The following is a 24,361-nucleotide window of genomic DNA, read 5'->3' as shown; positions in this document are numbered from 1 at the left end:
AAAGCACATCCCGGAGTTTTTATTATGTATAAATTAATTGTAATAAGGGTTGTGTGAGTGAGTGCATATTATAAGTCTTGCGGTGTGTGTCTTGCATGTTTTCTAAGTAAGAGTTGAGCCATTGCATAAGCATACTAGGACACATGAGCATATAAGATCTGCACAAGAGTAACAAACTCACAATTCATAGTTTTTAAAGTAAAAACAAAGAGTTTGTCAAAATAATCCTATACTCAATTAAGTTTTCAAAATGGGACAAGTGTTAAGTAATATATGAGTTATAAACATTTTCAAAACTTGGTCCTGATTTTACAAAAATAGCTCTACGTCCTAAAGTCCTAAAAGTCAAGCATATTTTCAATAAAAGACATACTAAGCATATAAGATATCGAAACAAGTTTTCAAATATGTTTTCATAAAACAAGATATCTTATATTTATGGGGAAACTCACTTGGACAAGTTTTAATCTTCATTAGACTCAATATATTTCATATACTTTTATCGAAGAATGTTTTAAGTCATTAAAACACTTTTTGACAAGGAAAAACAAAGCAATCGTCACTACCGTAGTGCAGCCTTGAGTCCTGAACATCTTTTGGTATTTTAAGCATAACTTTTGCTAAAAAATCCAAATGGGACGATCTTAGTGTCTCTGGAAATCAAAGACAAAATTTCACAACTTTGATGTTGATCACTTTTTCTAATTCAGGGACCTCATCGATGAACACAGGGGATTCGTCGACGAGTGCAAGGCCTAGTCGATGAATTCAACGGGCAGAACCGCTCCAACGGACCGAAAATGGCTAGTTTACCAAATAAAATAGTTTTTCTTCCCCCCAACGGCGAGTTAATGGCTCCTTTGGCTTTTGGGTTATAAATACAAGCTATTAGACTTATATTAACATGGTTTTGAGCATTGTTGATCATATTTGTGAAAAATATCATTTTATCCGAAACCTAAGCACTTTGCACTTTGCATTTTAGTTATTCTTCACAAGTGCTCAATCCTCTCTTGCTCACTTATCTTAAAGATTCATTCCTTGAGAGAATAGAGTGAGGATTTGGCTGTGTTTCATATTGGCTCATTTAAGGAGCATTAAATTGTATTTCCAATCTCTTGTAAGGTTCTTTGTGAACCATTGTTGTAAGGTTCTTTGTAAACCGAAGCGAAGGCTCTTGGTGAGCGCGGTAGGGGTTTGTTCTCGAGTGTAGGGATTTGTTCTCGAGTTGTAAGCCTTCTCCGCCAATGAAGGAGTATCTTTAGTGGATTGTGGAATCCTTGACTCGGTGCTAAGGCGTGGACGTAGGCTTGGTGCCGAACCACATAAAAATACCGATGTTATTCTTTCTCTCCCTTACACTCTTTATTTTATATCTTGTGCGTGATTTATATTTATATTACGATATAATTTCTTGTATCTTGCTAAGAGTTTTTATTTTGTAAAAAAATATGTATTCCACGAAAAGAGTCTATTCACCCCCCCTCTAGACTATATACTCCAAGTTAGGACTTCCAACAAGTGGTTTCAGAGCGAGGCGCTTGTATTTTCGGAGTAAAATCCAGAGCATAAAAGATCAAATGGAGTATTCGGTGAGCACCTCTTCATATGGACGATCCATTTATCAACCACCAATGTTCAACGGTTCAAACTACCACGCATGGAAAAATCAAATGTCCGTATTCATTCAAGGATATGACTTGGATTTTGCCGGAGATCATCTCCAAAGGAGACTTCTCAATCAAAAAGAAAAATGAGGATATTCCAAAGACTTTATTCAAACAATCACCAAGTGAAAAAAGGTTAGTTGGGCTAAACTTTAAAGCAAAGCATATTATTTTTTGTGGTTTAAATGATGATGTACATAGTCTTATTTGTGAATGTCAAACCGCAAAAGAAATGTGGGATGTACTTGAAAACATCTATGAAAACACATCACAAAATGAACAATCAAAAATATGCATGCTAGTTAGAGAATATGAAATATTTAAATTAAATGATGGAAAAGAAATTTCTTTCATGCTCACTCGGTTCACACGCCTCATAAACAACTTGAAAGCATTTGGTAGAATTTATTCATTAGAAGATTATATTCAAAAAATTCTCTAATCTTTACCTAAGTCATCTATGACCATTGAAGAAGTAAGAAATCCAGAAAAACCTAAGATAGAAAATGGTTTTGTCTTAGAATCATCTTGTACTAATCAATAAGAAATAATTGAAGATAATGATATTACATTCTTCACAAGAAAATTTAAGAAACTTTTAAGTAAAAGAATGCAACAAAAAGAAAAAGAAGAGTCATACATTGAATGTTGCGATTGTATTAACTCTAGGCATGACATGATAAATTGCCTCCTAAATCAAAATGAAGAAAATTTTCTAAATGGGGATCATAATACCATAAATGGTGCTACTTGGAATCAAATCGATGGATTAGCCACCGATGATGAAAATGAGAAAGAAGCATATCCTTGCTTCATGGCTAACAAACAAGAAGATGAGGTAAGTTCGGATGAGGAGGATTATGCACCGTCATATAATGAAATTGTGAATAGTTGTGTTAAATTATTTGATGAATTACTTTTAGTAAAAAGGAAAAATAAAAATGTTGAGAAAGAGCTTGCTTTGTCAAAACAAATAGAATTTTCTTTAAAAGAAGAAAATGAATCCCTTAAAAGTAAAAATGAAGAGTTTGTTTTAAATTCTCAAAAAGAGCATGAAATTTTGAAAGAAAAGATAGAAAATTTGGAAGGAAAATTGTCAAAATCCAAAGGCAAGGAACCTTGTCTTTGTTCTATCTTGAAAGAAGAAAATTGCTCTTTAAAAAGGGAAAATGAGGAGGTTATGGAAAAAGCTAAAAAAAGACCATGAAATTCTTCAAGGGGAAGTAGGAATTTTGAAAAATAAAATTGAAAATATTTTGAAAGAAAATACTCTCTTGAAAAACAAAGTTGAAAATCATGGTAAAATCATAAGAGGAAAAGAAAACATAAATAAATCTTTGGAAGTTAAGAAAAATAATGTTTCTAAAAAGAATTCAAAATCCTCTTATAAATCACAAGGTTTCTGTGTCAACAAGCAAAAATAATGTAAATAAGTCAAGACCTTTACATGAAAACAAGATTTGTCTATATTGTGAAAAAAATTGTCATGTTAGATATTTTTGCCCATTTAGAGGAGTTAGAGGCAAAGAAAGAAAAATGGAAGAAAAATCCATTGGGACCCAAAGAGGAATGGGTACCAAAAGGAAACACATGAGCTCTTTGAATTATTTCCTTAGGACCTAGGATTAGGAATTAGGTTTAGGTAGATTTAAACCCCACCTAGGTAAAAGTATTGAATTGTTTCATTACTAACAGCTTTTTCCTTTAGACAATATTCAAAATTTCAATTGTTGATTTTATGATATCAATTTGAAATTGATACCAATTGAAAAATTAATTCATGATACTAATTTAAAATTTAAAATTTAATTCATGATATTAATTGATTAATGATTCATGACACTCCCCCTGAATTCAATACATTCAGATTTGTTATTAATTTTGTTTTTATCATCCCATGTAAAATATTGAATCATATCATGTATCAAATATCAATATCATGCTAAGATCATCAATGTCACATCATGCTCATAGACATAATCATGCTCATAAATAATTTGACTTTGTGATACCAAGTGAGCTTTTAGATTTAATATCTATTGAAATTTTTAATATGTGAAACCAAAAATACTTTATAGATACCAAAGCTTAATATCACATAATGTATAGTTCATGAATACCAATATAACTACTATATCTTTCATAGCTCATAGATAAAGAGCAGTATGTTTATCCATGTGATTCATTTAAAATCATGCATGTTCAAGAATTATCCTTATATCAAAAATTTATGCTTAAGCTCAATAATCTCATTCTCAATTTTCAACATAGTGAGCCATACTTTTCAATATAAATCAAGTCAAGTTAATTAATACACATGTAGCATATAGCATATCAATACATCACATGTAGGCAAGTAAGCATGTAGCATGTAACATCAAGGCGCTTATATAATAAGCTCAGATTTGATATTTTCTTTGTATTTTCTTTAAGTTAAGCCTTGTAAAAAGTCATCCTATGATTTTGGCCAACAATGCCATTTTCTATTTTATATATGTGTGAAGTCATTTTTTCATTTTTGGTACCCATATTTTCTTGGGTCCAGAGGATTTTTCAAGGGAGGTTTCTTTTATTTTCCATACTTGTTTGGTTTTAACATTTTTCCTCTTAAACGGACATTCATACTTTAAATGCCCATTTTTCTTGCATTGATAGCATATGATTTTGTGTAGACATTAGAAGATGTGCAAGTATAGTCTTTAGATTCTTTTGAGAAATATCCCTTGTAAGAATTCTTCTTCATTTTATTTTCAATTCCATGAAACCAATGCCTTCTTTATGTAGAGACATTCTTTTTAAGTCAATCATCTTATCAAGGTTTTCCTTTCCTTTTGTGAAGTTGTAAATAATTTTATCCTTATCTTTGATTTGATTCTTGAGATCATCTGTAACGCCCCAACTTGGGTCTGCCAGGGAGCACTGCGTCTTTTCTCCTCTACCTGAACCCAACAATAGGGGGCGGCCCTTATCGGTCCAATGACTGGCCCCACAGATCAACACGTGTCCTTTTCAGTATGTTTTATCCTCACTCACACACTTCCTGAGAAAACTTCCTAGGAGGTCACCTAGGAGGTCACCCATCCCAAGATTACTCCAAGCCAACCACACTTAACTATGAAGTTCTTATGGGAAGGCTCCTGAAAATAAAGGTGCACCTTATTGATATGGGTAGTAACATCTAGTCTTTTAAGTCTTTCATCCATGGGGTATCACATTCTCCCCCACTTATGGAACGCAACGTCCTCGTTGCGAATCCACATTTCCAAACCCAGGCGATGTGAATCTCATCACACTTCCGGCTGGGTGTTGGCTCTGATACCATTTGTAAGACCCCAACTTGGGTCTGCCAGGAAGCACTGCGTCTCTCCTCCTCCACCTGGACCAGACAACAGGGGGCGGGCCTTATCAGTCCAATAACTGGCCTCACAGATCAACAAGTGTCCTTTTCAGTGTGTTTTGTCCTCACTCACACACTTCCTGAGAAAACTTCCCATGAGGTCACCCATCCCAAGATTGCTCCAAGCCAACCACGCTTAACTATGAAGTTCTTATGGGAATGCTCCCGAAAAGAAAGGTGCACCTTGTTGTAGTAACATCTAGTCTTTTAAGTCTTTCATCCATGGGGTATCACATCATCTAACTCTATGTCTTTCTTATTATCAACCTTTTTTAATGATTTCTCTAACTCTAGTAATAATTTTCTTTTGTTATCCTCTAATTCAGAAATATTCATATCTTTCTCATACATGGTAGAGGATAAGGATCGAAGGTCTTCCATCATTTGGTCATTCTTCCTTTCTAGTTTCTCAATTTTCAAGTTGTTTTCTTTTTCAGCAAGATTTTTGGATTCTATTTCTTTCATTTCTGACTCATACTTATGTTCTAATTGCTTAAGTTTTGAGTCTTTATCTCTTTTAGTATTCTTTAAGAATTCTAACTCTTCCATTAAACTTTCATTCTTATTCTTCAATGAGGTGTTTTGTTTATTTGCTTTCATCAGCATCTTATGTACTTTGAATAGATCATTTTGAAGTTCATCATAAGATGGTATACCCTCATCACTTGATTCATCACTACAAGAATTATTTGAAGATTTAGTTGAGGAGTTTTCTTCGTTATCCCATGCCATAAAGCATGTGTAAGCAACCTCTTGGTTACTTATTTCATTCTCCAAACTACTTGTACTATCCCAAGTAGTGGCTTTCATGGCCTTCTTGTTTTTCTTTTTAGACTCTTTCTTTAATAGTGAACATCCTGGTTTTAAATGTCCAGCTTTATTGCAATTATAGCATTTAGATGTTTTATTCCTTGATTTCTTTTTGCTAACTTCTTCTTCTTCTGATTCGGAGTCTTGATTTCTTCTTTTAAATTTGTTTCTCCTTCTTAGTATCCTTGCTAACTTTTTAGATATGAAGGCTTCTTCATCTTCTTCCATTTCACTACTTAAGTTTTCTTCTAAGGCTTTAAAGGCTATTTTTTCTTGGGCTTTGGTTTTCCCACTCTTTTCATTCATTGCCATTTCATATGTGAGAAGAGAACCTATAAGCTCATCTAAGGAAGTGGTTTTCAGATTTCTACCTTCCGTTATAGCAGTGGCTTTTGGTTCCCACATGGAGGGAATGCCTCTTAGAATTTTTCTTATCATCTCATAAGTAGTGTAAGTTTTTCCTAATGCATTTAGGGAATTGATTATGCGAGTGAACCTAGTAAACATATTTGTAATTGATTCATCCGGGTTCATCTTAAAGGCTCCATACTCGCTTGTGAGCATATCAACCCTATTATCCCTAACATCCGTTGTTCCTTCATAAGTAATTTCTAGCTTATCCCATATTTCCTTAGCTGATTTGCAAGTCATTGCTCGATTAAATTCATTAGCATCTAAGGCACAATATAAAGCATTTATAGCACTTGAATTTGTTTGGAGCATTTTATAATCTTGATTGGTCATATCTTTCTTCTCTTTTGGGATTTGTTTTCCATTTACTATCTTAGTGGGAATTTGATCTCCATCTATAACAACTTTCATACTTTTCAATTCATCGTTTGGAGATAGATTTGCATTCTCTTTTTTCAAAACGTGTAGTTCAAACCACAAAATATAGGAGGCCTAGTTGAAGATTGCCCCTCACCAAAGGGAGCTACACCTAAGTTAGCCATTTAGATCTTTTTATAGCTACTAGTTAAGATTTGCTATAATCCCACTCTGAAACCAATTGAAATTAGGAATAGTTTCCTAAGAGGGGGGTGAATTGGCTTTTAAAATTTTCTTTTAATTCCTTTTTAAGTTACCTTAAACTTCTTATATTTCTTTTAACCAATTCTTGACTTATTTGTTTAATTCTTTAATCAATCAAGAACTTAGTTCTTTTATCCAATCAATAACTCAATTAAACAACCAATCAATTAAATACAATCAAACATTCAATCCCAATTTCCAAACCAATACTGTCACGATCTGCTCATTTTTCACATTTTTTTTTAATATCATCAAATCATAAAATCAATACCACACATCTCACATTCCAGCTCAGCAGGTCACCATCCACCCAGACCCGTGGGTACCAGAGATAAAACAGAACATACAACAGAAGTCTACGCAACATAAAGCATATAATCATATACATCTCATCATAACATGCATTATAACATACCAGAGTACTACAATCACTATCTCTCAGCATATACATCCCAAAAATGAAATCTAAGGACCATTCTCACAAAAACCTAACTGTCCCTACCAAAAACTTACCCTTCCAAAGAGGGCAAACACTGCTCTAGATCAGCGGGGCTTTTCCCACTCTCCTATCAGGGGCTCCTGAAAAATGTATAAGATTTAGGGGTGAGACACCTCTCAGTAAGGGAAATAAACTAATACTAATGTGTGGCAACATGAGTATACCGTGTTCTACATATACCATACATAACATATTTAATACTGAAAACATATGTATATCAAAACATGGCAGAACGTACTGCATTTTCATAAACATTTCTCATCTCATATCATAATAATAATAACATAAAAACCATCCTAGTAGGTTAGCTGGTTATTGTCATGTATTACCCCCACATGACTGTGTTGTGTGGCCCGAAGGCGGGACTTGACAATGGTTGGCCGACCACTGCCGAGTCAATAGTCTAGTTTGTAGATTCGATGGGTCTACCCAGACTGGTCCGTACACCAGGAATGATAACAGCACACTTCTTGAAAATAACCACATCAACCATCCAATCTCACACCACTCCGTACAGCGAAGTTAACATAGATATCATGATCACGAAGACCATGGACACATAGCAACGGTACCGTGCAAGTGTTAGCCTAAACCAACCAACCAGGTTCTGCTATCATATAAGATATACTAAAACCGTGATATATAGATATCTCATACCATTCATTTTCACATCAATCATATCACTTGCATATATACATGTATCATGAAAATCATCGGCCCGTACGCCGGTATTACACATTTTATCATAGCTCGGCCCGTACGCCAACTACACATAGCACAGCCCGTACGCTAGCAAATCATAATCATATAGCACAGCCCGTACGCCGGCAAATCACATCACATAGCACGGCCCATACGGCGGCAAATCACATCACATAGCACGGCCCGTACGCTGGTTTCCCATCATAAAAATCCATATCATCCACATTCCCAGAAAAACAGTATTTCACAACATTTTTACTCATGCCACACAATAGATTTTCACATATTAAATCATATGATCATTTTCACTGTATTTTGCAAATATAGAACATATATATAAACATATACATTTTCCATAAATCATATGATAAGCATTTTCTCAAAACAGAACTAGCTTAGTTTATCCCCTTACCTGATTCCTGAATAGCCCCTAAGAAAATCCTCCCCGCACCCACAGGGTTCCTAACTCAACACCCTGAAAATGAAAACTCACATAATTAAACTTTAGTATTTCAACGTATATAACATTTCTTTTAACTATCATTAAGTCAAATTCAGCTTAAAAGTCTTACCTCAACAGGGATGATTTCTTACGTTCCCAATCAACACCCCTGGAAACGAAAACTTCCAGTATTAAACTTTAATATTTTAACGCGTACAACACTTCTCTCAACTGTCACAAATCGAAAAATTAAGTATAAGCCTTACCCTGGATTTGGGATGGTTTCCACCTTGCGTTCACCGATGATCCGCTCCAGCAGATTCGAAGAGAACTCCGCCAAGAGCGTCGTGGTGACTTCGGATCGTCAATCTGGTGTAAAAATAGCCCAAAAATGAAGAGAGAGAGAGAGACAGAGCCGAAGGGAGAGAGAGAGAGAGAGAGAGAGTGTTAGCTTCTTTAAGAAGCTTAAATATCCGGATTTCCCCATATTTATAGAACAGCGGATTTCGTCGATGAGCCCGTCCTTCGTCGATGAGTCCTTCACAAATTTCGTCGACGAAATCCACTCCTCGTCGAAGAAATTCAGTCAGCTCAAAAAAACCCTCTCGGCATTTTCTCGTCGACGAAGCCCTCTGTTCGTCGACGAAATCTTTAAAGCCTTCATCGACGAATCCCCTGTATTTGTCTACGAAGTCCTGCTGATCCCCCTTCCATTTTCCTCCCAAAGTTCAAGCCTTACCCAACTCTCTGCCTCTCAAGCAAACTCACCGCTGTCCACCATCGCTCTGCCTCCCCAGCCAGCTGGAAGGTAGCGTACAAGACCTTCTGCTTCTCAGTGCAGTGGAGGACTCCCAAAATCCTCTCAGTCTTCTCAATCCAATCTTCCGCCACAATCGGATCCGGGCCTCCTGTAAATGTCGGAGGGTGCATGTGTGTGAACCTCTCGATGGTACAACCCGCATCAGTAGGAGAGCTCTCGCATCTGCCAACACTCCGCCCAATTTCCCGGATCACCTATCTCGCCATATTATGAGACACAGAAGGAGACTCATCACTTGCCGTCTCCTCGGAGCCACTTTCCAAGTTATTATCCTTGGGCTCCATGCTGAAAACAGAATAAGATTCGGTTAGAATCCTTATAACACATACAGTTAACACAATGATCTATACTAATCATGTTAACTACTTCCTGCCAGGTCTAGGTCTGTCCTATCACACCGACACGAAAGTCATCAATGATCTGCCCTGCTTTTACTGGAATCGTCATCTCAGGAAAAACACGGAATACTGTCGACAATTCCCGATTTAGCAACCGAACAACCCACAACCAACTCTACTCATATCCACATCCTATACTCTGGTATGTACACATCAATAATCCTAACCAAGTCTACAAGACCTAATAACCTGGTTAGCTCTAATACCAAGCTGTCACGCCCCAAACCCTGAAATGGGACCCAGGGGTGAATTTAAGTAACCTAACCTGTCTCTGTATCAATTAAAACATTAAATGATACCACATACAAAGAGGGTCCGACCTCGTGGGGTGAACAGATGCCCTATATTCATACATACACATGTCCATACTCATCAAAATACGCAGCGGAATACGGTCTTTCTTTACATCAAACTGTACCATACTAGAATCTATACCATACAGGGTTAAACATACCTACAAATACTATACATACCACGGGTGTCTACAAAATCCATCAGGACAAAATTCGTACCTATCAGGTACTAATAGTAGCTAAACACACCCCCCGCTTCCGGATGCTAGGATGCTAGTTACGGCTACCCGAAGGACCTGAAAAACATTTGTATATATTCGGGGTGAGACACCTCTTAGTAAAGGAGAAAACAGGTTATATCAATGTGTGGCATACCAGTGTCATTTTCATACTTCATAACACATACATACGATACAGTTTGAAACACATACGTACGGTTTCAAAACAAGTTCCATACATTCCCATACAATTCCATACAGTTCCATTATTTCCACAAAACCATTCCAGTTCATACGATACTCAAATATATACATACATACATATGGTCAGTGTCATCACACTACTCACAACTGCACAAGTCACCTAGTCTCACAGCGGTTACGTTCCAACACATTAAACTACGAAGGTTTCCGACTCAGGCCCAATAGTGAATCCATTGCTACACATGCAACTACACAAGGTCACCTGGTCTAACCCTGATTACGTTACCATATGCAAACTACGTTGCGTCAACCTAGGCCCACTGTGGTCCGTTGCTACATTCGGTGACCAACCGAATCATACTGGTGATATTTCGCACCCCGGATATAGAGCCGCCACTCTTGCCCACGGTAGTTAGCCGTTACAGGGCACAGCGTATGGTAGTTAGCCACCCCTAGCTGTTACAGCGTACGGTAGTTAGCCGCCCCTAGCTGTTATAGCGTACAGTAGTTAGCCGCCCCTAGCCGTTACGGCGTACGGTAGTTAGCCGCCCCTAGCCGTTTTTCACAAAACCTGGAATTACTTTGGAACTCACGTCCCTATACATTTCAACGTACGGTAATAAGCCGCCACATAGTTGTTTTTCACAAATATCTGGAACAACATACAAATATACACACATACCACACTTATTTGGTTTATGGCAAATCATATCGTTTACAATTTCAAGTATACAGTTTATGCAAATATGGATTACGGTCACCTCAATAATACAGTTTAAGTAACATAAACGGTTTTCCAATCAAATAAGAGATGATACCCGAAATCCCTAATTTTTTCGAAAAACTATAACCCGAAAATCCCGTATTTTCACCTGATAGATTTCCCCAAATAAGTAGTCAAAACATACATACGATCATAGCCTACAGGCCTACCGATCCTGATTTCGAAAATGAACTGATATAAACAAAATCCCCTTACCTCAACCTGAAACCAAACCACGAACTCTACGGCTCTCAAAACTACGAACTGAGACTCTGAAATCTACAAATCACAATACTAAACATGCTTACGATCCATACTACTACACATATACCGAATCAGAAATGAAAATCGAGTCTTACCCCGATTTTGGCTCTAAACCCGAAATTGCTCGAACCGAGATTCTGATCCACAGAAGTTGTAGAAAATCCTTCCACGATCCTTGTGGTACCCTCAGATTTTCGATTCTATCAACTACCGGTGAGGAAATCTAGAGAGAGAGAGTAGAGAGAGTTTAGAGAAAGAGAGAGAGAGAGAAGCTTAGTGAAGAAGAAAACCTAAATATCCCCTTTTTAAGCCTTTGACCCGCCCCATTTTCGTCGACGAAAAGTACCTTCGTCGACAAAAAATCAAGAATTTCGTCGCGGATGTGGGCAGCCTCGTCGACGAAGTCTGATATTTATGATTTTCCAGACCTCTCGGCTTCTCTTCGTCGACGAGCCTCTGAATTTTGTCGACGAAAAGTCTACTGCCTTTGTTGACGAAATCTGGCTTCATCGACGAAATCTACAGAAATCCTTTTATATTTTCTGGGTTCTTACAATTTAAATATGCTGAAAAAAAAAAGAATAGGGAAAAAGAGAGTGAGACAGCAATTTTTACGAGGTTCGGCTTATACCCAGCCTACGTCCTCGCCTTTGGCAAACCACCAAAGGATTCACTAGTTCAGTTCCGTTGACGGGTGGAACAATATCGATTACAACACTCCTTGGTTAAGGCTAGAGTCCGCCTTCTCCAAACGATATCCCCTCGTTCGATCACTCCTTACATAGGTTAAAGCCCACCTCTCTAAGCAATATTCCCTTGCTTAGCCAACGATCCAAACAACCCTTGGAACGTCAAAGAACTACAAGAAACACAAGATAAAATCTGCGTACAAGTATACTCTCTCAAAGAGCAAGTTAGTACAATTTCAGCACAATAATACTTCAAAGTAATTCAAATATAAAAGAATTTGAAACTCAATACTCAATATAAATCACCAAGTATTTTCCAAAACTTGAAAGATTTTGACTTTAAAAGCTTTACTTCGGAGTTTGAATCAGTAGCAATTCAGTAGTTGAACACAAGAGAGTTTGAGAGCCTTTGAGAACTTTGATTGCTTGAAAAATTTCTTGGTGTCTCAAACCTTTTAAGTTTGGGGCTATTTATAGATGTTTAAAAGTAATTCTTTACCCCCAAAGTTTTCTTGGAGTAGTTTCCAAATTTTTTAAAATAATAGTGTCCAAAAACTTTATTTAAAAAATTTTCCTGTTGAGAGTTTTTAAGCCAACGTTCGAGTGGCAGTCGCCTACCACGACTTGGTAGTCGCCTGTCATATAACAAACTCACAACACAGAACACTGGTAGTCGCCTAGTAGAACCAAGGCAGTCACCTGGCATGACCACCCAGGCGTCTGGCATGTTCAAGCAGTCGCCTGTCTTGCTATTGTCTCTTTGAAAAATCTTTCACTTAATTTGGCAATCGCCTACCACAATAGGACAGTCGCCTGCCCCTTCTGTTTTTCAAAAACTTTTCTTTTTCAAAACCCTTTCTTTTCATTGATTATAAAAGTATTCTTTAGAGTTTTCAAAAAATATATTTCTGAATTTCTTGAGAGCTTCAAATCAATTTATACTTGAAATTAACTTGAAGTACTTACATTCAGAAAATTTAATCCTTTGATTTTCAATCTTGTTCTTCCATCATCTTTGAGTTTTCGATCTTTTTTTTTACCTTTCATCAAGTTATCTTTAATCCTCATGCTCTTCAAAATCTCTTTTTAATCCATAAGCTTTATCATGCTCATCAAGATCTCTTTTTAATTCATAAGCTTTATCATCCTCTTGAGCTTTGTCACTTCCTTTAAGCTTTATCATTAAATCCATTTTTGAATCCACGCTTCAAGCTTGATATAAATCATTCTTCTTTGAAATATAAGCTTCCATGAATTCTTTAACCTTACATTCATCATTGAGACCTGAAAATACATCACTTAAACAAATATGTTAAGTTCTACTTGTTTGTTAGCATCAAAACAAGATGTTAAGCCTTGTAAGGTCAATAGAACTTAATTTTTTTTTCCTTTTTGATTGATTTCAAAAGGGGGAGTAGTATTGCGCAAAAAATGAGCATGATAAAATTGAGCATTGAAAAATTCAAACATGAGATATATATCAAAAGAAAGAGGGAGAAGTATTTGATATTGAATGATCTTGAACGTGAATGATAAAATGAAATTGTATGATGAGCATGATTATATGATATTGTAATTGGTCTTGAAACTACAAATATTGTAGAGAGTAAAATGATGCTTGTTGTAAGGAGGAGTCTTCTTAAGGCTCACTCATTTTTATTTTTATTTTTGCTCCTCATTTGTCATCATAAAAAAGGGGGAGTCTAACTAGACTTTTCAATCATGTTTTGATGATAACAAAATGAAAGATGTTTTAACATGCGTTGTTGAGTGGTTTTAATTCAGGTATAAGTAAAAGGACACTCACGATTAATCATGGAAGTAAGCTGGAGATCAAAGTCAATCAAATGAAAGTTTTTCAGAACATTGAAGAAACAAAAGATACATGAAGAGCTCAAAGGTCAAGCAGACAATGAAGTAAAGACTGAACTTTAAGACGCTGCAAGACTTAGTGATTAAGGAGATCATGCGTAGAATGATATTTGTAAGTACTTCAAGTCATCACTATTTAGATATGTGAAGCTCCTTAAGATACAAAAACTTAGAAACTAGCACTTAAAAAAAATCTTGAAAATATATTTGAAAAGTTATAATTAAGTTTTTCAAGTAAACTAGATTTTAAATAAATCAGAAATAGAAAATATTTGACAAGAGAAGACTGCTCAGCCGACGGACTTTGTAGAGAATTTTTGAATTTCAAACTTACAAGAAAATTTTCAAAATTAATTTTATAATTAAATATTTTTAATTCAAAATTAATTTTATAATTAAATATTTTTAAGTAACCCAGTCGAGTGAGTCAGTGACCCAATCAAGTGAGTCAACCGACTAACTCTGCAGAGAATTTTTTAATTTCAAACTTGTGAAAAAATTTTCAAAATTAATTTTATAATTTAATATTTTTAAGTGACCCAGTCGAGTGTGTCAGCCGACTGACTCTGTGGAAAATTTTTGAATTTCAAACTTGTGGGAAAATTTTTAAAATTAATTCTATAATTTAATATTTTTTGAAAAGTTACCTAAATGGAAAATTTTCAAAATTAGTTCTATAATTTAATATCTTTTAAAAAGTTACCTAAATGTTTTATGTTAAATGAGAAAACTTTTCCTCAAAAAGGTCTATAAATACCTTCCTTACTAAATGAAGAACACATTCAAGCAATACATGATTTCTATGCTAAAATTCTCCTAAAACTCATTCTTGATCACACCTTTGTTAGGGAAAAATTCTACGAAATTGCTGGATTAAAAAGGGGTTCTGATTCTAAGTTGCATCTAAAATTCTTATATCAATAACAAAGTAACTTTGGTGACTTTTAAACCTTGAGCTTCACATTTTATATTTAGTTTTGGTTTTGAAGTACGATTTGGAATTTAACTTGTACAATTTGCTCTGTGTTTTGAGAGTGTTTTTGTACGCAGATCCATTTCTTTCTACTTGATCTTTGACGGTTCAAGGAGTTGTTGAATAGTTGGACCAAGCATAGGTTGTTGCTTGGAAAGGTTTCTCTTCCTGAAAAAGATGATAATTCCTGTAAGGGTTTTATTCCACCCGGAAGGAACAAGGTTTAGTGAATTCTTTAGGTGGTTGACCTAAGGCAAGGACGTGGGCTGGGGTATGCTGAACCTCGTAAAAGCTGTGGTGTCACTCTCTTCCCTTACTCTCTTTCAAATTTCAGCAAAAATATAACTTGCGTAGATGTTGTAATTCTTTTAATCATAAAATAACGCGTATTGGAAATTAAGTAAACCCAAAGCCTAATTTGTTCTTGGGCTTGCGGAGACCGAAAGAGAGTACGTTGGTTAATCAATTTTTTGCGAAAACCGTAAGGAAGTACGTTGATTGTTTAACAACCCAAAACCTATTAGCTGAAAGTTTATTTAAATTCTAATCTTGGAAAAGTGTTTAGATGTTATTTTAATATTAAATTCAAAGCCCAACTATTGCATTTTCATATAACAGGGCTACTGAATATTTGGTTTGTGGTTGTTTTGCTTGAATAGTAAATTTATTGATTATGTTTGTCGTGATTGTGGATTAAATAGAATAAGTTGGTTTGTGTGGATTGCCTAATTAGTAAGAACAAAAGAAGTCTTTAAAGGATTATAAAAAGTCAAGAATTTTTAAAAAAGAACTCTAAGGAATTTTTTAAATAACCTAATTCACCCCCCCTCTTGGGACTACACCTTAGGTTTCAGAGTGTTATTTCAACGGTAAAACATAATACTTCACAATTCCAGTATTTTCACAACACAGTTCTAGTATTTTCAGAACACAGTTCCAGTATAGTTCACAATACAGTTCTAGTATAATTCACATCATAGTGAATTCACAAACACACAGTTTCACAACACATATCCACATTGGAATTAAACCGGATGTCCTAACTCATCAGTAACAACCCAGATAAGCGACTTGTCAGAATTAAATAGGATTTTAGACCCATCAGAATTTAACCGGATGTCTTGGCCCATCCGTAGCGAACCAGATGCCCTAACTCGTCGGTAATTAAACCGGATGCTCACCACATAATAACAATTATCACATAGAATACTCGGTATTTAACTGGTATTAGTTTTCCACAAATTTCTAAAAACAATTTTGGAACCACTGTTCCTATATCTCATTCCACGATTTCATAACCCAATATACCAGCTCATGCCACACTTATTTGGGTAACAAATAATCACGTCATAATTAATCCAAGAACTCAGTTTAACATAAAATGAAGGTACGACCATCTCTACATTACCGTTTATTTAAATACATGATTTTCCAACAGAAAAATGAGATGAAATCTGATAACCCCAATTTTCCCAAAAATCGTATACCCAAAAATCCCATAATTTCACTTGATAGATTTTCCCAAATAAGTAACCAAAACATTCGTATAATAGAAAACCATAGTTTTACCGATTCAAATTTCGAAAATAACTGATATAAACAGAAACCCCTTACCTTATCCCGAAAATCAAAACACGAATTAAACAGCTCCAAAACAGCGAATCAAGTTCCCAAAACCTAAAAATGGAAGAACACAACTTCAATATAATCTCATCTACTACATATCTACTGAACTAAAAACGAATCGAACCTTACCTCAATTTCAGGACAAAACCCGAAAATCCTTAAAATGAAGATCTAATCCGCTATAACTGTAGAAATTCCTCCCGTGATCCGTGTAGTAACTTCAGATCGTCGATTCGGGTAACAAATAGCTCGGATCTTAGAGAGAGAGAGAGAGAGAGAGAGAGAGAGAGAGAGAGAGAGAGAGAGAGAGAGAGAGAGATGGTTCGAGTTCTAGAGAGAGAGAATTTTGGTTTCTTAGCAATGAAGCAAGTGAAATAGATATTTATAACTTAGTTGACCCAGCCAGTCTCATCGACGAGACGGCGTCCTCGTCGACGAGCATAAGAAGGGAGTTCGTCAACGACGGAATGACCTCGTTGACGAGCCTGAGATTTCAGAATTCTCAAAATCTCTCGACATCCTCTCGTCAACGAACCTCTGAATTTCATCGCTGGGCTATAGAAGGGACTTCTTTGATGAGAAAATGAGCCTCATCGATGAGTACTACTGATTTTCCCTTTTTAATTCCCTCTTCCTTTCTTATGTATTTAATTTCTTGGGTGGGGTTCTTACATAATGGGCAATAGAGAATTAATCGCCCGATTTTAAAAATCTTTAATTATTCTTAAAATCTCGAAAGTATAAATTAAAAATCCTTAATAGTTAATATCCATGTTTGTTATTTTCAAAAATTTCACATAACAAGTAATGAGGATTTTTCGTGAATCATCCTACTCGTAGAATATTCACATACATTTACTTAGTGACCGGCATTCTGAACATTCGATTTTTAGGTATGAAATTCAAAAACAAACTTTAAGGTTGACTGGACCAATTGGCAAGAAAGGGTGATAGAGAATAGAAAAAGCTATGCAAAGCCTTGTAATTAAAATGACAAAAAAAAAATCTATAATATATTTATTCCTTAATTTGATTTAACCAAGTCAATAGTCTCATGATATGTTCCTAATTTTTGTCCTTGCAAAATGAGGTAATTTATATCAATTATACATATTTACAATTAATCATTTTATTTACGAATATTTGATTATTTAGAAAATTTAAAAATATAATTTGAAAATCTCTAATACAGTAATACCGACATTTTAATTCATTTAAAAAATTTAACACAACGGGATAAGGAATTAAAAGTCCGATTTAAAAAATCTTTAATTATTCTTGAAATTTTGAAATACAAATTAAAAATCCTTGATATCCATGTTTGTTATTTCAAAAAGTTTACATAATAGGTAATAAGGATTTTTCGTGAGTCACTATGTTTATAAATTATTAACATATAATTACCTACCATTTTAATTTTACACACACCAGACTTCTAGAAAAAAGATAAAAAATTTTACCCTTTAGCTAGTCAAGAAAGTAGAGTTTTTTCTTTTTTTGATTTTTTTACTTAATAAAATATAAAATAATGGTTTGATGAGAACTTTTTTTCCTATTTTGATGTGTCCAAAATCTCGTTAAATGGTTCAGCGAGTTTTTTAATGAAAACTCGTTAGATCATCTAGCGAGTTTTAAACAATAAGGGTGATCGCTAGTTGATACGTGATAGGCAAATCTCGCTAATTGATCAACTAGTTTTTCTTAAATCTCGTTGGACAAATGAGCGAGATTTAAACTAATTTTTTGAAAAATCGCTACTTCAGTTTTGAAACCAAACAAAGAAGTGGGAGAGATACCCTCAGGGTGTGGTTCAGGTGGTAGTGCGGGCTGCGGGAGTACCTTTCACGAGGTCAGGTATTCAAACCCTCCCAGACTCGTTTCCGTCCCTGGAGTCCTGAATTTACCCTCCCTTTGGAGTTGTGGAGTCAACTTCAAGGGGCGTAGGATTAGTCACGTGGACCGTAAAACGGACGCGTGGATACCCGGTGCGTATTCCAAAAAAAAAAAAGTGGGAGGGATCTGCAACGTTATTTTATTTTTTCCACTGGCACAGGGCAAATCCAATTCTCCTGCGCATAGTTGTTGGCCGCAGGGGGTGCCATTGGCTGGAAGGAAATTATAGTTGAGAAAATATGTTACTTAAGCCAAACAATAATAATGGAGATAAAAAAAATCATGAAAACGATAATTAAAAATGAGAAAAAGAAAGGTTAATTAAAACTTTTAAATTAAAATAAACAAAAAATTTGATCTAACGAAAGGCTAGTGGACTTATATAAAATTTAATAAATTTTTATATTATATTTTTTCTGAATAAAAATAAATTTAAATATTTTTTCCTAAACATAAATTCTCTTTAAAAAAAATTATCAAGTATTATCGAGAAGTGTCAAGTTCGAATCTTACACTCCCATCTATTTTAAATTTAGATCTTATATAAGTTAGTTGTTAATTGAATTAAACTGATCGAATTTGACGATTAATTCGATTTTCACCGAATTAGCAAATTTTGCATGTGACGTTTGCAGTGACATCTCAAATCCTTCGCCCTCTCTTCTTACCCCTCTACATCCATCAACCCAAGGAAATAATCGCCAAATTCGAAAAAGTTTGCAAGCCTTTTCGCAAAGGAAGGTTAGATTTCTCTCAGAGCTAAATAAAGTTTATGCAGTCTTAAGTTGCTATGGCATTCATGTGTTAATTCTTTCTTTGTATCTACTTCAGTTTTTTTTTTGTTCACATAATTCTACTAGAGAAGATTCCTTTCTCTAGTTACCGTCTCCTACCTTATGTTAAAAACCAAAAAAAAAAAAGTATTAATAATATATTGTCACAGTTAAGTTTACAAATATTTAAGTATTAATATTTGAAGTTATTTACAAAAAATTATATTTTGTTTAATACTATAAAAGACATCACGTAAATATAAGGATACAACAAATCTTTAAAATATATCATGTGATGCAACAACAATGCTCTTGTTAAAATATGTGAAATACTAAATGCATATATAATTTTTTATTATTTTAATTTTGTGAAAAAACAGGTCTAAAAATAAATTCTTTAATTGAATGTGATTTGCTGGCTAAAATTTTATAATTTCTACTTTTGTTTAGCTAATGATCCGTTATTGAGTTTTTCCTAATTAAATAAAGTTGCAGATCTTTACCACTCCTTTGTTTGGTTTTATAAGCTAACTATTCTTGCGAGATGTGCTGCAACAGGATTCGACGAGAGAGAAGAAACATGCAAAACTCGCTACATGAAGTAGCAATTTTTCAAAAAATTAGTTTAAAACTTGTTAGATCATCCAACGAGATTTAATAAAAACTCGTTTGACAAACTAGCGAGATTTGTCTATCATGTATCAATAAATTGTCAATCTTAAAAAAAAACAAAAAATCCTCCAAGAAAAGTGTGGCAGGGAATAGGACATCCTATGCAGAAGCCATGTGATTAAAAAGAAAAAATACAGTATATTTAGTCCTTAATTTGATCTGACCAAGAAAATAGTCCCATCATATATTCTTAATGTTGGTTAAAAAGTTCTATCTATCAATTCTAATATACTATAATTAATTATTTATTTAAAAAAAATATTGGATTATTCTTGGAATCTTGAAAATATGTTTTGAAAACTTCTAATAAGGTAATGCTCATGTTAATTCATTTTAAAAAATTTGCATAATGGACAACAAGGAATTAATCATCCAATTTTAAAAATCTTTAATTATTCTTAAAATCTCGAAAATATAAATTGAAAATCCATAATACCCATGCTTGTTATTTTCAAAAATTTTACATTATAGGCAATAATTTTTTTTTTTTTTTTGTGAATAATCATGCTTGTAAAAAATATTCATATATATATATATATATATATATATATATATAGTGATCTGGATTTTTAATATTTGATTTTTAAATACAAAATTTGAAAATACACCAAAAAAAAAAAAAAAACCTTCTAGAAAAAGATAAGAATTTTTATCCCTTGGAATAGGGCTAGGGTATCCAGAAGCCATGAAATTAAAAAGGCAAAAATACAATATAATTACTTCTTAATGTTAGTAAAAAAAAAATCATTGTAAAATAAGGCAATTTATATCAATTCTACGTATACTATAATTAATTGTTTTATTTAAAAAATATTATATTATTCTTGGATACAATTTGAAAATCTCTACTACAGTAATACCCATGTTAGATTCATTAATCATCCACTTTTAAAAATCTTTAATTATTCTTAAAATTACGAAAATTTAGATTGAAAATACTTAATATCCAGTTCGTTATTTTCAAAAATTTCACATAAAAGGTAATAAGAATTTTTCGGGAATCGCCATAAAATATTCACATATATTTATTTAATTAGCTGCAGTTTTAACTTTTACTTTTCTGATGTGAAATTACCAAACACATAAAGAAACATGTAGAAAAAGATAAGAATTTTTACCCTTGGGATAGGACCAGGTGGCAAGAAAGTGTAGTAGGGATCATATAGGACAGCCTATATATACAGAAGCCATGTAATTAATAAGGGCAAAAAAGAAAAAGGAAAAAGCTACTCTCTCTCTTTGGCACGAAGAAAGATGAACACTCACATCCACACAATCACCTCAACCAGACAAATTTGAAGGGTGGCAAAAACTGTGACTAGGTGAGAAAGCTGCAAATTAAAATTCATCTTGATAAACACAGATTCACAGAAGTACCCAGTTCTTCTTTCTCCAGAATTTCCTAGAAAAGAAAGCCAATTTCTCTATGGCACCATCCAATTCCAAGTGTAGAACAAAAAACAAAACAAACAATTAAACAATCCAGGGAAAAAATGATAATAAATTAATAACAATAACCAATCATTGTGAAATGCAAAGGCATCGCCCTGTGTGTGTGTCATTTGTCTAAATCCCAAAAAAACTAAAACAAAAACAAGAAAAACAAAACCATCTCATCAGTCTCTTCTCCTTGTTTGCTCCTGCCTTCTCCTCATCATCTCCAGTAATATCTCATTCCAAGTGTCAATAGGCCCCGGCAAGCACCAGTGCACACAGTCATTCTGCACTCGATCTGTGACTCCATTGACAAACGGATAAGGGTTCATATACGGCCCTGGATGGCCGTCCGGCCGCATCAATGCCAATTTCGTCACGTCCAGTGCCGTAACCCTCAACCCACTTCCCAATTTCCTTGCTTCTTCCACTTCTTCCACTTCAACTTTCCTCATCTCCGCGTCCATTCCTTCCAAAATCTTCTCTCCCTCCTTGAATGGCTGCTTCTTTGGACAAGCCCCAGCCTTGTCCCAATCGCCCTCGAAGTGGGCCGGCGAAAATGTCGTCACGGTCACATCAATTCCGCCGTGCCCTCTTGCTCTGCGCCTCTGATTTTCGATTATGGCCTTAAGGGTCGTCTTCAACGCCTTCCTGAACACGCCGTAGAATCCGATCTCTGTGTGGTTCATACCCAGGCAATAATGGCAACCCAGTACCGAGTCTCCCTCCAAATACACCGCCGGGTGAAGAAACCAGTGGCCGATCGAGAGGACGACCGCGTCAATTCGATCCAAATCCGACGCCCATCTCTCGTCGATGGAATCCAAATACAATGTGTTGTAATCCGCCGCAGTCGTCTTCTCGATGCCCTTGACGAGAAACGGGGACCAGTAAATTGAGACGGTTGCGTTGAAAGAACGGAAGAACCACCGCCGGAACTTGTTGTCTTCGCGCCGGTAGACGAGTTTGGGGGCGGAGACGGTTGCGAGCATACAGAGTAGAGACTCCAATTGGTTGCGAGCTAAGGAGTCGCCGACGAAGGCGAGGTGTTTGTTGCGGAGGAGGCGGAGGAAGGCCTTGGGCTGGAACCTGGAGAGGTTGCAATTCTTGGGCTTCCACCGCCAATTGAGGTAGCCGCGGTCGGGCCTGCCGTGGGCGGCGCAGTTCTGGCCGTCCTTGATCGTGCGGCACCTCCTGGCGCTGTACAGGGGGCCTGATTTGTCCGGGACCCACCTCCCATTGGTGAGGTCACATTGACGAATCTCGCTTCTGGCACCTTCTTTCTCTGCAAAAGAGAACAACGCGAAATCACCAGTCAATACAACACATATGCACCGTATTAATTGCTAGAAGAACAGCATGCTCTTAATTAAAACCCCGCTGCCTCTGACACAACAAGGGCTGTACCTATTTGGGCAGAAGAAGATGATGCTGCTGGCGGTGGTGGCGGTGACGGTGGTGGTGGCGGCGGCGGCGGCTGGGTAGTGACACTGGCTATGGCGGGGGAGGTGGCGCCGGCGACTCCACCGGCGGGGGGGAGGGTTATGGAATTGGAATTTTGGGGATTGGGATAGGTGAGCTTGGTGTGATCTGAGATGGGAGATTGGAGAAGGGGAAGAGGGTAGAAGTATAAGCGGAGGAGGGCTAGGGGGAGAAGGGCATAGAGGGCGCAGGGGATGAGCTTCTTGGGAAGAGAGTACTGTTGGTCTATGAATGGGCTAACCGCCGTACCCATCTTGGTCACTCTGCCTTTGTCCTGCTTTTTCCCCACTTGTATTTTTGTATCTCTGCTCCTTTTGGTACTCTCTCTCTCTCTCTCTACCCAGCTTTGGAGAAATGAGAATGCTAAGAAACACAAATTGGAAGAGAGAGAGAGACAGAGAGAGAGGATGTTTCTTGGAGGGTGATTCAGTCAAAATCACGCAGAGAATCCCATTTCCGTCGCGGTAGGCCAACCAAAATTTGGAAACACAGTGCATGGTTGGCACTGTTGTCTTTACGCCTGCGGGCAACGTGTGGCGCTCGGCTCTCCCTCTGCTCCATCACCCACCTAAGACACTTAGGGCATTCCCCATTTTGGTCATTGCCGTCACTTGTCTCGCTGAAATGCCCAAACTACCCTCCTCCTCCTCCTTGGGTCTTGTTTGGCATGGGTGTAGCTTGATGAGGGCAACGAGTGGGATTTCATTTCATTGAGGCCACCACTCTCCTCGCAATCATTGAGAGAGGCAGCTTCCTCCTAATCCTTTAATTAAAATCAGACAACTATGATGGAGGCTTTAATTTTATACTACGCTCTTGGTGTTGGGAGTTCTTCCCTCTTTAAAAAAATAAAAAAAAAAAAAATTAGTGGCGGTGTTGTGTTGCTGGCGAAACTCCATATTTGCTCCAATTTTAAATTATTTTCTAAATTTGAAATCATAATTAAACAGCATTTCTACATTTAAAATGTTTTTTTTTTCAATTTTTAAGATTAGAATATTGAACTATCATTTGGTATTTAAATTTTGGTTATGTGACAACATATTTGCAGTTGATACTTTATTTAAATAGTCAGTAAAAAATGAGTGCATTTAAAATATTTTACACAATTGATTTTTTTAATTTTGTTCATAAGTATAATTAAAAGAAATTACATTATCTCTTTATTTATTATTATGATAAAAAAATATATTTATTTCAAAAATGGATTCTCCCATTTTAAATAAGATCAAGAATTTAGCAAAATTTGTCCTCACGGACATGGAGCGGTGGAAAGATATCAGCACGTAAGAATAAGTATCGGATGTTCAATTCCATATAGATACACTCACGGAACCAGCGGTGCCTATTGTCACGGGCTAAGCTTGTTCAGGGCATTATGCTTGCCTATGACCGCTTATCTCGTGTGTTTGGGATGGGTTTCCATCATGTAAATACT

General features: G+C 35.8%; 1 protein-coding gene across 1 annotated transcript; it reads right to left on the bottom strand.

Moving 5' to 3' along the window:
* Nucleotides 1–21,326: 21,326 nt before the first annotated feature.
* Nucleotides 21,327–23,714, bottom strand: LOC131144943 (xyloglucan O-acetyltransferase 1). The gene is made up of 2 exons (XM_058093929.1): nt 22,849–23,714; nt 21,327–22,726 (listed from the first exon to the last, which is right to left on the bottom strand). The coding sequence occupies exons 1-2, from the start codon at nt 23,174–23,176 to the stop codon at nt 21,624–21,626; spliced, it is 1,431 nt and encodes a 476-aa protein (XP_057949912.1). The 5' UTR covers nt 23,177–23,714; the 3' UTR covers nt 21,327–21,623.
* Nucleotides 23,715–24,361: the final 647 nt, after the last annotated feature.

Source organism: Malania oleifera, chromosome 12 (genome assembly GCF_029873635.1).
Source record: "Malania oleifera isolate guangnan ecotype guangnan chromosome 12, ASM2987363v1, whole genome shotgun sequence".
In the NCBI taxonomy this organism is placed as follows: domain Eukaryota; kingdom Viridiplantae; phylum Streptophyta; class Magnoliopsida; order Santalales; family Ximeniaceae; genus Malania; species Malania oleifera.
Note: the sequence above shows the minus strand (reverse complement) of the source record. Positions and strands in the feature narration are given on the sequence as shown.